This window comes from Rhinolophus hipposideros, assembly GCF_964194185.1.
Source record: "Rhinolophus hipposideros genome assembly, chromosome: 20".
Lineage (NCBI taxonomy): Eukaryota > Metazoa > Chordata > Mammalia > Chiroptera > Rhinolophidae > Rhinolophus > Rhinolophus hipposideros.
The window spans coordinates 42,850,527-42,867,273 of NC_138066.1; the positions used below are offsets into that span (position 1 = coordinate 42,850,527).

General features: G+C 34.0%; 1 protein-coding gene across 5 annotated transcripts in view; it reads left to right on the forward strand.

Moving 5' to 3' along the window:
* CEP112 (centrosomal protein 112) overlaps nt 1-16,747 on the forward strand; it is a 343,959-nt gene that overhangs the window by 45,790 nt on the left and 281,422 nt on the right. For all 5 annotated transcript variants that reach the window (XM_081028160.1, XM_081028161.1, XM_081028163.1 and 2 more), the window contains exons 7-8: nt 1,607-1,654; nt 1,923-2,000. In XM_081028160.1, coding sequence (XP_080884286.1) covers nt 1,607-1,654; nt 1,923-2,000 — 126 coding nt within the window. The remainder of the gene's footprint in view (nt 1-1,606; nt 1,655-1,922; nt 2,001-16,747) is intronic.

The window sequence follows — 16,747 nt, forward strand, 5'->3', positions numbered from 1 at the left end:
TTTTTAAACTTGAATGAATTCTATTTTTAATTGTATTTCCTCTATGTTATTTGATTAATTGATTCTTTATTAATCTTTAACTTTATTGTCAAATTGGGTATGGATTGTTTATCTTCCATAATTATTAACTGTAAGAAATCTTTTGAGGAGTTTTTTGAAAACACAATGGGGTTTTGGAGGAATGGAGCTCGATAACGTATATTTGAAAAAGATAGTCAGTTGTTTGTATGGTATACTTCAGGGTATGAACCACTACCCTGTGTTGGAGTTATGGTTAGTCTTATATTTATATTCTTGTATATTTTGATATTATCCATGTAGTAAATTGTAAGTTTAGTATGTCGAGATATTAGAATGCCATGATAATTCTTTTTTATTCAGATCATCTGTGAATGAAATAGTTGGGATAACAATCAGTGTTTCTCATTTATTATACAGTACATTAATTTAATAAATATTTTGTTGAAAGTCTTCTATGGGTTAGGTATTGTGCCAGGTACCAGGAATACAAAATTGGGAAGTCCTGTGCTTGCACTCATTGTTCCTTAAAGACAGATGTGGAGACATACTGATAAACACTTAAAATATAAGAGCTATGAGAGACACAGGATACTTTAGGAGCTGATAAGAGGGTGGGATCAGGTCCAGTTTTTTCCACCCTCCTCCCTCCCTTGCTCCCTCCATTTCTTCTTTCTTCCTCGATCCCTCCCTTTCTCCCTTTCTTCTCCCTTTTGCTTTCCCTCTCCCTCCCTTCCTAATGGATATTTGTTGGGCACCCACTACCTGCCAGGCCCTGTGATGCATGCTAGGAGATAGATGGGTTACAACACAATCATAGTTTGTGCTTAGAGTCCTTACTCTTTTGCAGAAGATACATGTTAGGTCATAAAAGGGAACAAATCCCCAGCGTACTACCGGATAGTAGGAACTTAACTAAATTTCCTGGGGGAGATGATTCCTGAACTGAGAGTCTTGAATAAGTTAACCACAAGAAGATGTTAGGAGAATGATTTCACAGGTTGCAAAGACTCAGATATAGGAGACTGTCATGCTTTCAAGGTAAAACAAGTTGTTCGGTGTCGTTGAAATATGGGGCATGTTGGGGGATAGTTGAGCCTGAGAGGTAAATACAGGAGGAGTTCCAAAGGAATTTTGTATTCCAGTTGCTATTGTGGAGGTATCTGGAAGGATTCATACATCACATCTGCCTAGGAGTATAGTGATTAAAGTGAGACTTGGAAGATGAATAGGTGTGTGCTAATGCGGGGAGATGGGCTGGACACAGTCATGCGTAGAGGTAGAGAGGCGTAAGAAGACCTGTCCTGTTCTGGTGATGTAGGTCATCCTGGGAGTATGAATGTGAGGAGAGGAGTAATGGGGATGAGCCTGGGCAAGTGAGGCTGGGAGCGGATCATGAAGGCACATTTCTGTATGCAAAGGCGTTTAGGGCCACTAAAATGTATTACGCAATACCTAGTTTCTAAGAAAAAGCAACTACTAAGACGTATAGAAAACATTTTTATATAGCAGCTTAATTCTATATTTCATCAAATAATAATTAAAAGTCAAAAAATAGTAAGACCTTATTTTACTTTTAAATTTTCAGATAGAAAATCCTCGGTACCTGAGACAGAAGCCTATTCCAGTCTCTCTGGTAGGTAAGAATTCCATTGGACTTTTCCTATGGACAGATATTTTTAAATAAAATAATCTTATAAGTTATTTACAGAAAGTAATGCAGGCCCACATTATGAAGCGTAATAGTCTTATTAATTCTATCACTTGGATGTGAATAAATCATTTTTTTCCCTCCAATGTTGGTATTATTTTGGCATGAACTTCGGACAATTTAGAAGTTTATTTTTTGGTTAAGGATAAACCGGGCCTGAAAAAGTGTTGGATAACTCTTACTCATTCAACAGATGACTCCGAAATTCAGCCTGAGAAAATCCAGCAGTTTCCATGAGGATCACTTACTCTCTCGAATGCATGAGAAAGAGGTAGGATTGAGATATTTCTGATGTATCTAATTATTAGCACTATTTTTATATTTTGTGTAATCTAAGTTTTCAGGTCCTACTTAGAATAATGATGCATGGTAGAAAGAGGGTGTCTTTGCTACAAATATAAAGTGATGGTACAGGGTAGGCAGGGTTTGTCTTTCTATGTTTTTAGTGCTCGACTTGTATTTTGTGTGTCCGAGTTCTCTGCCTACTGCGCAGGGTGTGCTGAGAGACTATTTCCTGACTTGCTGACTTCCTATCAATTCATGATTATCAGGGGCCAGGGGAAATGGCAGTTTTTAGAAGCAGTATCTTTGACCTCAGTGAAATCTGTCCTCCCTTTATCGCAACTTATTTGCTATGTATCCTTCTAGTTTCATTATTCTTACTATTTTTATTATTTGATCTGCTAAATTAAGCTATACTATAGCTGATATATGAATTAATATACTAACTTTCTTTGGTCATTTGAAAGTAGAATTATTAAAAAGGCACTATTGTTTATTGGGTAAGCACAGGCTTTGGAGTCAAGAATACATGGATTTAAATTCTATTTATTAGTTGTGTGAAAATAGGCAGGTACTTATCCTCTCTGAGCCTATTTCCTCATCCAACGAGGGAGACATCTGCTTTACAGGACTAATATGAAGATTATGTAGCCTGTATGTACCTATATGCTTCACGTGTAGTAGTCATTGAACAAAGCCTAATTTGCTTTATTTTTTTTTCTTAAAGATTTAATTCTGGGAAATTTAGAAGTCATTATTATTATTTTTATTTTTGCTTGTGATGCCAATGAAACACTTTGACCATCTGTGTGGTATGACAGAATGTTGTTAGATGAGGAACCTGAAAAACTGTGTCCTTAACCTGTTGTTACCATTCTCTAGTCATATGACCCAGGGAAGTTAAGAATATCAGTTTAGTTTTTGTTTAAAGAGAGGATAATTGTTGACCTCACAGGGTTGTTACCCAAATCAAATAAGAATAATGAAATAGATGTAACTTGTAAATTGTAATACACTCTTTAAATGTGCAAATGTGAACAATGTTATTGGACTTAGATGAATGTTTCTAATAAATTTATTTAAATAATTTTATCTTTCATTTTTTTCTTTCATGCTTCTAAGAATGTCTAAAATTTAATTTCACTATGGTTATTTTCAATATAATGGTTTTCTTACCATCCTATTTATAAAATATCACAAAAGACATTGATATTTTTCCTTAGATATTCCAAACAATATCATGAGTATGTAAGTTTATTTTTGTTGATAATGGAGGAGGTGGGCTATTTTTTCTTTGAAATTTCCATCTGGTAGAATTAATCCTGCTGGTCTCAGTAGTATTCTGCCTGTCGTTTCGTAGCTCTAATTTAAGGCATGCAACATTTTTTTCCCTTAGTGCAATAGTGCAATCCTAGTATTAAAAAAATAAACAAACAAGCAAAAAACTGTTGAAATAAAAAGAAATTAGATTTTTTAAAACTCTTGAGGATAATACTTACTATTTTGAGTATAATATTTGTTATATTCAGATGTACTGTCTTTTGAGCTTTTGTTATGAATATCTTTCTTTTTAAAAATTGTCATTAATTATTTTTACAAGTCATTCCAAGTTTTATCCAACCATTTTTTCTTTTACTTTTGCTTTGTACTATTTCTTACTGTTGAGGCTGCTTACCATAGAATAATTGAAATAATTGAAAGGAAGTGGTGGCTTTTGGAAATTTTTTTGGTCTTTCATGAAATAATATCTTTATGACGACAACTTAGGTGAGGGGTGAACAAACCAGTACTACCCACATATGTGTTGAAAGATAAATATTTACAGTTATCATGTATTGCATCAGAGATTCATTTTTAAATGTGTGTGTCTTTATTTTTCCACACTCTTATGTTTTTGTTTTTCTTTTTGGCATGCTGTAAAAATATTTTGGCATCATTGAGAAGTTTGCATGTAAACATCAACTTACTCCATATCTTAAAATATATTCAGTGTATATTTTGGCTAAATAACCCTTTATGCCATCACATAGTCATATCTGACTTTTTTGAAACAAAATTTTCTTTTTTTTAAATTAAATTTTATGAGGGTGACAATTGATAACAAAGTTACATACATTTAAGTTGTATAATTCTGTAATACTTCACCTATATATCATATTATGGAAAAAAAAATTTTTATCGTAAAATATTTGAAAGTATATGCTGAGTTGTCCCAATGTGAGAACTATCTTTGTTTCATCTTTCTTTTAAAGCAGTATTTATAATTGTAAAATAATTTATTTAGATTTCTATTGAAGAAATTTTGGAAATTATAGACGTATGTAAAGAAGGAAATAAAATCACCTATAAAATCAAAACCTAGAAATAAAAACAATGGTAAATGTCATTGTATTATCTTTTAGTTTTTTTATTGTGTTCTATAAACATATTTTCTTTAGAAAAGTGAGATGATATTGTACATATTGTTTTGTATATCTTGAGTATTTTTCATACTTTTAAGTATTGTTCCTCAGCATCTATTTTTAATGGCTATATTATATTTCATATTATGGAGATATTCCCGGTTAATTTTTTTAGTTAAACTTTATTTGGGTGACAATTGTTAGTATAGTTACTTAGGTTTCAGGTGTACAATTCTGTAATACGCCACCAATATATCACATGGTGTGTTCACCGTGTAGAGTCAGTTCTCCTTCCATCACCATATATTTTGATCCCTTTTACCCTCATCTACCACCCCTCTGCCCCCTTACCCTCCGGTAACCACTAAACTGTTAATCCCTATTGTTGGGTATTGAAATTGCTTATAATTTTCACTAGCATAAATAATATCCTTCTATCTCTATCTTTATATACCTCTCTAAATATTTCTTTAGGGTAATGAATTTTTTCTTACCTGATAAAATTGAAAGGATGAATTTTATAAGTTTTGTATCATAAACAATTTAACTTCTAGAATAAAAACTAATACTTGGAAGCCTATTGAAAATTGTATGTTACTAGGAGGTACAAGTCAAGAATTTATTATGTGCAAAAATAAGAATGAAAATAAAAAAGCAAAGGTCATCAAGAGCCATTTAAAAGCAGAGACAAGTTGCAGTTTAGGTTGCCTTTGAAAATACAGAAATACTGTTTGTATTTTTAATACAGAGCAAATATTTGTCTTAAAAATTTCTTAAGTTTTAGAACAAAATTTTAAAAATATTTTCATTTTTTAAATATTAAATACTAATTATATTGCTTTGTTATTTTTGTCTCTTTTCCAAAGATATTTTTCTAACTTGGATTTTTCCCCCTAAATTTAAATGCATAATTATGTTGTGATATGCATCATTATTCTTTAGAAGGATAATCTTGTGTCTACTTGCCTGTGTCACTTTTAGTAAACATTTACTTTTGGACATGAGGATAAATGCTTTTCTGTTTTGAAATTTAGTAGAATCTTGTCTACATAAGACAACCCTGATGCGTATTGTACGTGTTGTCATTTAAAAACATTTTGTTGTTGCCGGGTGGTGTTTTAAAAATAATAAATGGCATTATTTCAAGTGAGTTAACGTTATTTAAATTGAAATGTTGAATATTAAATGAAATATTTAACTTTTATTTTCTCAACCTAAAAATTTAATGTGTGTTTTCTTTAAAATTTTTTAGGAATATTGCATTTTTTAAATAAAATGAGACCATAGATCATACACTATCTACTGTTTGATTTTTTAACTTAAATGTATATGCTGATGATTTTTCTATATCAGAAATGTGGCTTCATTCTTTTAAATAGTTGCTTTGTATTTCATTTTATTGATATACACATTTTATTAATACAGTTTCCTATTGAAGGATACAGATTGTGTAGAGTACTTTGCTATAACAAAGTGTTTCAACAACTTCCCCGTGTATATCTTCGTGTATTATATGTTTATTATTATATGATAAATTCTGTGACGTGTAATTGTTCAGTCACAAGTTTGCACATTAAAATTTTTGATTGATATTGACAGGTTGCCCCTAAAATAAGGGTCTGTATGTCTAGGAATGCAAGCACGGGAGAGAACGGGAAGTGATAGGTAATGGATTATGAGAGTTCCTGTTTCGAGTGATGAAAACGTTCTAAAATTAGGTTGTGTGATAGTTGCATAATTCTCTGATTTACTAAAAACCACTGAATTGTATACTTTAAATGGGTGAATATTATGGTATGTGAATTATCTATATCTCATTAAAGCTATTAAACAAGGTTATGTCTATTTGTACTTACACCAGTATAGTATGAGAAAGCCTGTTTTCCCATTTCACTAATACTGAATTATAAACATGTTTGATTGTCTGAGAGAAGAAAGATAGCATCTTGTTTTGATATATATTTCCTTTATTATAAGTTAGAATAAACATTTTTGTCTGTTTATGTTTACTTTCACTTTGTGAGCTGTCTTACAGTTTTTCATATTTCCATATTTCCATTGTCTTCATTGTGATTCCTAAGAGCAATTTATATGTTAGGGAATTCCCATCTTTGTAATACATCTTGTAAGTATTTTTCTCTATATGTCATTTGATTTATTTCTGTCTTTTTTTTTTAATGTATAGAAGTTTTCTTTTAAATAGTTGGATTTATTAATCTTTTTTTCTGTGGCTTTTGGTTTTTGTATCATACTTAGAAAAGCGTTTCCTCTTCCAAGATTATGAAAAAAATGAACTCAAATTTTTGTCTCTTTTAAAATCTTACTTTTATATTTAAATTTTAGATTCATTTCAGAGGTTTTTGCTGTGAGTAGTGATAGTAATCTAGGTTACTCAATTCTTAATGTTATAAAATAAAAATAAGAATTTTGGAGGTCGAAATTCTTAAGTTAAAGAATACAGTAAGTATGGAGAGAACTGAGTGATAAGCAATTTTATACAGATTACAGAGTTCATCTGTCATGAAAGAGTGGAGGACTTAATTCTGTTGAAATTTTAGAGTCCTAAAATACTTGATTGACCTTTAGAAATCAAACTTTATCAAACACAACTACCATTTTAAATTCATAATTGTGTGGAAAATATGTAGATGTTAAATGAATAATATTGGCAGTATTATTTTATAAGAGTTAATGAATTGTAGTAGTTTTATTTTGGTAGCAAAAACTACATCTATAAAATATTTTAAGATGTTCTTTAGACTTTCAGTTTATTTTGGGCTTTGTGGGAAAACATATGTTCAGTGACAGTGATCCTTTATTTTAACTTCAGCCTATCATTCCCAAACATACTTGGACTTGTTTGTCTTTGTAATTGCTAGCACATTTCCTGTGATATCCGCATCACAGTATTGTGTGACAGTGAGCACCATCAAGCAATGGGTGTTTGTTGTTGTTGTTTTTCAATATCCTTAAAAAGATTTTTGGCATAGATTAAGACATTTGGAAAACTGTTGTCACTGAAAATGAAGCAAGAGACAACACAGTGAAGGGAGCTTAATTTTCAGAGCAACCGTCCGTTTTCAGAGCAGATGGTAGAAAATGCTCTTTCGTGAAATAAAATGAAAAATTTCCGGTGAACCTCACCTCCACCCCATTGAATGCTTCCACTATTGCCTAAAAAGGGATGTTGCTTCTTTCTTACAGTTAATGCCAATTAGGCTTCTTTTTTTTTTTTCCCATTGTGAATCTGCTAGTTAAAGGTAGAATTTAAATAAATCCAAGATCATGAAATCCAGTCATTGATATAATGGCAAGAATGAAAGAACTGATATTTTAAAACATTTGTTATGAAGATAGCATTCAGATACACACAGCCTCAGGAAATAGAATAAATAATTATTTCAAGGAATACCATTGTAAACAACACTCAGACAAGGATTAGATCGTTGCCAACATCCCAGAAGCTGCTATCTGGCCCTTCCCAATCATAGCCTCTTCAATCTTCCTGGAAAAAAAACTACTATCCTGATTTTTCTGAGGATCATTTCCCTTCTTTGTTTTTAAAGTTGATTTACCACCAATGTTTGCATCCTTAAAAATGAAAATATTTTTATTTCAGTAGATTTTGAACTTCATATAAATAGAACTGAACTTTATAGATTCTTTTGTGTCTTGCTTCTAATAGTATATTGGTGGCATTTATCCTTGATATGCCAGATAGTTATAGTAGGTTCATCTGCATTGCTTTCTATTAAATGAATCTGCCATAATTTCATGCCATTTTGTGGATGAATCTATTCTAATTTTCGGCTTTTACAAACAATAATCCTATGAAAAATGTTATACATGTATCCCGACACACATGTGCAAGAGTGCTCTAGGGTAGTAGTTCCCAAAGTGTGGCCCGTGAACCCCACAATCCCCAAGACTCTTTCATGAGGTCTATGAGTTCAAAATTATTTTTGTAATAATATTTAAATGTTATTATTTTTTACTGTATTGACATTTACATTGATGTTGCAGACACAACGCTGAAAAAACTATATCTTGGCCCAAATCAAGGCAGTGGCACTAAATTGTACTGGCAGTCATTATGTTCTTTACTGCCACATGCTCGCCGGGGAAAAACTACCAGTTTTACTTAAGAATGTCCTTGGTGAAGTAAGCAGTACAATTACTAATTTTATTAAATCTTTCTCCTCAAATATTTATCTTCTTGATATCTGAGTGATGAGCTGGAACTTGGCATAAAGAACTTACGCTGCCTATCAAAGTACGATGGCTGCCTAGAGTAAACACACTTGTGTGATTCGTTCAGTTATGAACTGCAGTTGCTGCTGTTTTTGTGGAGTCCCATTTTTATTTGAAAGAATGACCAGCTGATAAATTATGGTTATTCAGACTTGGATATTTGGCAGACGTTTTGTGAAAAATGAACAAAATGCAAAACAACCGATAATGTTTGTTGCTAAAGATAACATTTGACCTCTTAATTAAAATTAGAATTTTGGAAAACTTGTATCAGTCACTGTGAGCTTGAGAGCTTTCTAATACTAAGAATTTTCTGATGAGATCAGTGGTGATATTAACCAATGTGAAGTTTTCGTATTGTGCAATGAAATTTTCAGTGTTCGGAAAGCCACATAATTCATTGAACTGATATTTTCCAAATGAGTAATGCATGATGTCATAAAATCATGCCTGAGTAAAAGATCCATTCCAAGTTCAAGACAGACCAACAGAACTTAATGGTGACAGAATACGAAATGTTTCAGATTCCACAATGAAAGCAATTTAAAAACTCTAGCACTTGTGAGTGCTGTTTTACTTAAGAAGAATATCTATAATTATTCTTAAAAAATACTAAAATGCTCTTTCCCTTTACAACTACATATTTGTGTAAGGAAACATTTAAGGAAGAACTAATTCCAATATTACAGATTCTTTGAGATAGTAAAGGAAAAGATAATGCTTTTCAACTCATTTTATGGGAGAGATCCTAACACCAAAATCAAACGAACATTACAAGAAAAAAAAGTTGAATCCCAGTAAAAATAGAAATTTTATAACAAAGTTTATTATCAATATATTGAGAGAAGACTGTTTTTAATACATGATGCTTGTGTAACCTTTCATTTATCTGGAAGAAAATAAAATTAGGTCTTCATCCTCTAAACACAAAACAAAAACAAATTCTGGGTGTACTGAAAACTTAACCTACAAATAGTCAATCAAAAAGTTTCAAAACAACACAAAAATCTTGCAAAAAAAAATAATCTAGGCTTTGGATGATCTTTCTAATCCTCAAATCCAGAAACTAGAAATGATAGAAATATTTAACTTAAGTGCAAAAAAAGATTTTTATGGTAAAATATATAACAAACAAGGTCAATAGAAAAATAATAGATTTGGGGAAAATATTTGGACAGACTGTGTGTTAATATGTGTAACATACCAGGAGTTATTACTGATTGACAGACAAAACATGGATGAAATTGTGAAAGGGTATTTCACAGAAAAACTATTCAGATGGCCCAAAAACTTGTGAAAAGGGTCTAAGATACAATAGTTTTCAAGGAAATGCAAATTAAAGTAGTAATGATATATCTGCTTTTCTGGTGGAAATGTGAATCTACCTTTAATAGATGGCAAAAATCTGTTAAGATATATCCACCATTGACTCTCCTGCATGTCTTCTGATAATCTATACATAGAAATCAAAGTTCTATTGTGTAGGGTACATGTATGAGAATGTTTTGGGAGGTCTGTCTGTAGTGGGAAAGCACTGAAAATAAAGTGAATGTTCCTTAAGGGAATATTGAATAATTTTTTTTCCTCCTCATTACACTTATAATAAAAAAAAATCACATATTGCCAAGGGTATAGTGGTTTGAAGAAGAGAATTTATTTAGCTCTTATATAACAACGCAGGGTGTGTGGAGAATGCTCTGCTCAGTGATATCATTGGGGACCCAGGCTAGTGGGGAAGCCCAACCATCCCTCGCGTCTGGCTTCAGTCCCTGGGTGTGAGGTGTCAGTTGCTCCCTTACCTTTAAACGCCATCCTTCAGAAAGAAAGAGAGCATGGAGAGATAGCCGCTTCATTTTTAAAGATGTCCAATCAAAGTTGCTGGAATCATTTCTGTCATATTATCCTCCTTGACCATAACTAGTCACATGATCACATGCAGCCTCATATGATACAGCCATGTGGCCTGCCCGTGTTTAGTGGTGGTCGTGGGGCCCCAAAGAGAGATGAGGGAAATAGGTATGTGGGGACTAGCAGTGTGCCACAAAACCCCATACTGATGTAGGCATTCTTGCTCATATTGGTATATGATTCTGTGAGCATGGCAGAAGATATGAAAACAGTATATACTCAATTGTTATTATGGAATACCCCTGTAGGTGTTGATGTGGGAAGAAACGGGGGAGAGAGGGAAAGATTTAAATAAAAAAGGAAATGAATAGCAACAAGTACAGAGAAACTAAACAAAATACATAAAAACTCAGTAATAATCTAATTGTTTATAGTTCATATAAATTATGTTTGCATATGATATATAATAAAATTTAACAATGAGAAAAAATACCAGCATGCACTATGTATGTTTAAATATCACTTCTTCTCTTAATGTGATGAGTTCTGAGGAGACTAGAAATTATTATTTAGGAAAATTTTGTACTTCTCTAAGCCCCAGGGACAAGATAACAAGAGAGATGCTTTGTTATTTATTTATTTATTTTTTTTGCTGCTATGTTTATAAATAAGCACAATGAATAGCAGTTGGCATTGTGAAATATTACAAATTAACTTTTTGAGAATAGGATACACTGGAGACATTAATCGGGAAGAATCTTAATTACTAACATATGATTTTTCTCTGACTGGTAACTAACAGAATTCTCTGAAAAGATGTTTATAACAATTAGGTATCTGAGTAAGTTGAGTAATGATTATTTTATGAATCACTTCTTCTGCAATTTGCCGTGATGGTTGTTGAGATGTAGAAAAAGCCGTTAAGAAAATACATCATTCAGTTGTACTGCTGATAATGCTTTGGAAATTGCTGGACAGTACAGATGTTTGACATCAGTAATGTTTTTGACCTTTTATGCTGTACAGTTTAATTGCTACATGGTTACAGTAAATAAAGGCAAACAAAAAATTTTCAGTAAATTACGATGCCTGCATTTAATACTTTATCAAAAACTTAAAATTTGTAGTTATTTGATGTAGTTAATCTACATCAAAATATTGCTTTTTTGTAGAATTTGTTCCTTTGGACATGATAGAGGTAGTTAATCAATATTAAAGTTTTGAAATAACATTAGAAGGAGTTCCTTGATATTTTAAAATGTGTAGATGTTACCTAAGTAACTTTAATAGATTTTTTTCCTTACAAACACATTAATGGTTTTTATGCTATTGTATTCTGGTATTCTGCCAATTCACTATCAAATGTTAAACAATTTACACATGCAAAACTGTTAATAGTAAGAAGTAGCATTTTGAATAAGAAATCTGCTCTTCTGTAGGAGTGACTGTTGAATACCTGAATGAATAGATTGGTAAGTGTTCCTTTAAAAACAAACAACCCTTAATTTAAAGTTTGTGCATATTCAGTTGAGTAAATGCCATTGGTAATTGTCCTAAAATTTAACTAGTTATCCTGCAAGTAGGGTATTTTTAAACCCAAGGAAATTCTTATATACTAAGTGAGCTCATTCATCAGATTTATTCATTTGGTCGGAATGTCCAACATCAGAATTAGTCTTTGAAGGGAATACTTCAGAGAAGTTGGGGCCCAGTGGACTTTGTAAATAAAATTTCTGAAGGTCTTTCTAAGTAGAAATTTCAGAAATTCTCTTTAAAATAGCTTGCGGGCATGCCCCCTAGAAAGTGAAGCTATCCAATTTCAGTTCTTTGCTTTAGCAGTAGGTTATCCTTAGAATGGCTTGTCATACCTGCCTTTTATTCCTGTGGAGTCGGCTCACTCTCTTGATGGCTGTCTACTTCTTTTTCTAGAAGTGGGTGGTTTAGCCCTGGGGTGGTTTAAGTAATTGTCTGAGTATATCTTCTGGTCATATTGCCTAGGGACTTGGTCAAATGAGGTAAGACTTTCCTCTTTCCATTGATCCCAACTGATTCTCACCATAAAATGTTTTTGATGGGGGCAAATGGCCTAGAGGGGTATTTCAGTTAGAAAACTAAACCTCTTTAACATTAAAAGATTGATAGAGAAGAACAAGTTGAACAATGGTGATTTTAGAAATGGAATTAGAGAGTACTCACTTTCCTTATGCACTGCTCTAAGAAGGCTTCTCTGCTCTTACTCCTTAGTGGCTCCCTCTGCCTTAGCCTGACATGGAAGGTTCCATAATTTAGACTCAGTTATTCATTTGTCTAGATTCTAAAACTTAATTTTAACATACATGTACATGTGTACATATGTACAGTACAAAGGGAATACAAATGTGATTCCAAATTTAATTATTTCATTCAGTAAACATTGTGAGAACGTCCCTTAAAACTTAAATTTCAGTTCCAGGACAGAAGGAAAGAAAGTAGAGTGCACACTAATTCTAGGGCAATATTGAATAAGTGTTATGAGGTCTATTGAAGAAGGAAAAACTGCATTTGTCTGGGAAGCTTGAGGGAAGATGTCATGGAAGTGACATTTGAACCCAAGATTGAAGCCTGTGTGAGATTTGAATAGGCAGAGAAGACATGGAAGTGGTCGGAAACCAGAGTATGTGTTTAGCTGGAGCTCGTAGGCCGCTTGGCCGGTGTCTAAGGAAAAGAAATGTAAGAGAGTGTGGTAAATTCAGAAATGTAGGTGGCTGCCACGCCAAGGCACAGGAAGCTACTGAAGTTTGACCAGAGGGTGACATTTTCATAGCTGTGCTCTAGAAACACAAATGGATTAGTAGGGAGGCAGACGAGTGATTAGGGAAGAGGCTGTGGAACAGCTGAGGGAAGGTGAGTGAGGACCTCTGCTCGGCTGGTTCTGGTGGGCCTGAGACGAGGCGCTGCACACTGGGGTGGAAGTGGTGGCTCACTGGGTTGAGGGTAAGGAGTCCCAGATAAGGGACTTGCTGGTATATTGTAGGCACTGTTATTTTACTGATTGTTGAATTGAATGTACAAGAGGAACATCCAGCTGGAGCTGTGTAGCAGGCGGTTGGAACGTAGAAAGGACATGAGTTCTGAATTGGAGAATTCAGATTCGTCTCCATGGGAGATTAGAGTTAAATCCAGATAAAACCACGAAAGGCAGATGTTTACACGTAGTGGAGGTGACTGGGAGAATGCCACCTTTAGAGAGTAGAAGAACTGGACAATGCAAAGGAGAGAGAGAAACATTCCTGAGAATGAGAGGAGGACCCAAGGAGCACATGGTCACGAAAGCCAGGGAGAGAGAGACGACGATCACAGTGCAAAACGCTGAAGACGAGAGGATGAGGTTTGCAGATCTGTGGAAAACCAAACTCTTCCAACATCGTGGGCTCACATCTACAAACTCAGTCTCTTCGGAGGACTTTACTAAGGCTTGCTTTTAAGCTTTGGTGGGCAGGTTTAGGGTAGACCTGAGGCGTGGCCTTTACGGTAGATTATCTGGATACCAGATATTCACAAGTTATTAGAAGGTGCCTCCACTCTTGCTGCTGAGCCTTCGGTATCTCCCAGCGCTGTTAAATCTGTCGTGTCGGTTAGATTTTCTACCTTGTAGCAGCCATGCTTTGTTATTCACCCAGTGCACCAAATGCACACACATCCCAGCCCATGGTCAAGGATGGGAGGGAATCCTGCTGGGCAGTGCCCACCTCCCTAACGCCCTATACTTAAGATGCCAGCTTCTTCAACTGCCCTGAACTCTTACCTTCACCTTCTCAGTCCAGTAGGGCTGCAGGGATATACCTGGACTCGGTTGTTTCCGTGCAGAGCTGGAACAATAGTGGGGCTCAGCTTGTGGGGATGACAGTACTGACTGCCTGATTCCTAATACGTGAGAACAGTTACCTCTTATGTTTTATCCTCTTTCATGGTTGTGAACAGCGGAAGGTGAGTTCCAGACTGGTTACTCCATTATAACCTGAAGTGGATCTCCGTGCTTTTTAAGTTTGAAATCAATAGTGCATGTTCTGAGCTCAGTTAAAGAAAACTTTATGTTGTGTGGAGTCAGTTACTTGCAGGTCAAACAAATTAGAAGTGTTATATTTAGTCTTAATTTCAGCCTTTTGTATTAAAACTAAGTTAAGCAAGGCTGTTGACTGTCTTTCGCATATACATATATGTATGTGTATATAGATGCATACATATGGATACATATATTTATATCTATATCCTTGATCCTGCATTGTCTTTATATGCTATACTAGTAAGGTTCTTTCTGTATTCTAATCATGATGATGTTTCGTGAGTCATGCCCTGGAGTACAGGGCAGAAATGTAGGGCTATTCTGTGCTGTCAGGTAAGCATTTACAGAGAAGAGATGCTACTGCTTTTTTAAAAGGATGGCAGTAGAGAAACTCCCTTTTTAATTCTACACTTATAACTTCGTGTTCACTATCATCACCAAGTTATCAAACCTTATATTAACAATATTGGGACAAACGAACCTCTTTCTAATAAGATGGAATGAAAAAGGACACAACATGACTTTCGTGTCATTCTTGCCCAAATCTAATAAGTCTAATCATGAGGAAACATCAGACAAATCCCAACTGAGGGACATTTGATAACTGGCCGTACTCTTCAAAAATGTCAAGGTCAAGAAACACAAAGAAAGGCTGTTCCAGATTAAAGGGGATCTAGTTGATAGGACAACTGAAGGCAGTTGCGTGATCCTGAATTGGAGCCTGGACTGGGGGAAAGAATAGCTGTAAATGCCATTGTTGTGATAATTGATAAAACTTGACCATAGACAGTGCATTAGATAATATTATTGTGTTAATATTACATTTCCTGGTTTTGATAACCTCTCTGGTTGTGAAAGACGGTGTCTTTGTTTTAAGGAAATATACACTAAAGTGTTTAGGGATAAAGGGGCATGCTGTCTCTAACTTTCTCAAAAATAGTTCGTAAAATAGTTTGTACGTATAGATACGTACATACGGCTGTAAAATGATAAAGCACCAGACGTAGGTAAAATATGAACAAATGGTGAATCTGGGTAAAGGACATACGGGAGCTTCTTGTGCTGTTATTGCAACTTTTCTTTCAGTTTAACATTATACCAAAGTAGAATGTTATACCAGCACAATAGAATTTAGATAAATCTCTTTCGTTGCAAGAACAGAGATCCATCAAGCTAACTAAGATCAAAAGGAATGAAAAAATCTTTTTGAATTCAAGTACACCTAGTGTCTTGGAGACTTGGAGCCTGAGTTTGCTTATTTCATATTTCAGATGCTGTGTGGTTTCTAGACTTTGCTCTGTTTGTGTATTTGCTTTGCTTTCGTCTGTAGACTGGATTCATATGCTTTCTCTTGGTTGCTTCCCTTTTAGAGTTTGGGTTTGTTCCCCAAAGTAGCTAAGTTGCTACCTTCATTCAGATTCTCTTTCTTAAGAATAATCTGAATGAGTATTCTGTAGTTAATGGATGACTTAAGCATGTGTCTGGTGTTTATTCCCAATCTTGGTCAACTAAGATTGAGGTGGAGAAGGTGGGAGGTGGTGGCTTGGGTTATAGCAACAGTTATGTGGTTTAGGGCTGACCCTCAGAAGCTTAGGGCAAGACAAGCTCTTTAGAAGGTATTATGGACCGGTAAGGTAATAAATTATGTATCCCATATTTTCGCAGCTTTGTCATGTTAATTTTTAAGTTTGATTCCTTTTCAATAGATACCCAAAATGCTTCTGTTAAGGATCTTCACATGGCCTTAGGTTACCCAGCCCCTTTCAGCTAAAATGAAGAAGTATCATGTTATTTAGAGGCAAGGCAATAGAAACATTCAGTTTTTCCTTTTGCCTGGTAATGGATGGCTGCCTCTCTGTCCACCACTCATAATATTTAAAAATCATGAATTTGTGTTACGTTAACTTTTGTTTTTAAAGTTTTTATATTTCATTTTGATATGTTGATGTGGTCATGCATGTTTATCTGAAGTTCAAATTCATTGTTTATTTGAAACTGTAATTGAAAAATATAAAGTATATTTTTAAAATTTTCAAGAAAATGTCTTGACAGTATATTTTTAATATTTTAAAAGAAAATTTTCCTGAAGGCTGTAGGCTAATATTTTTGTATACCTACTTTGTGCCAAACATTGTACTAAGAATAGTTACTTAAATGATACCATTGTCTGTAAGTTTCACAGTTCATTGAAGT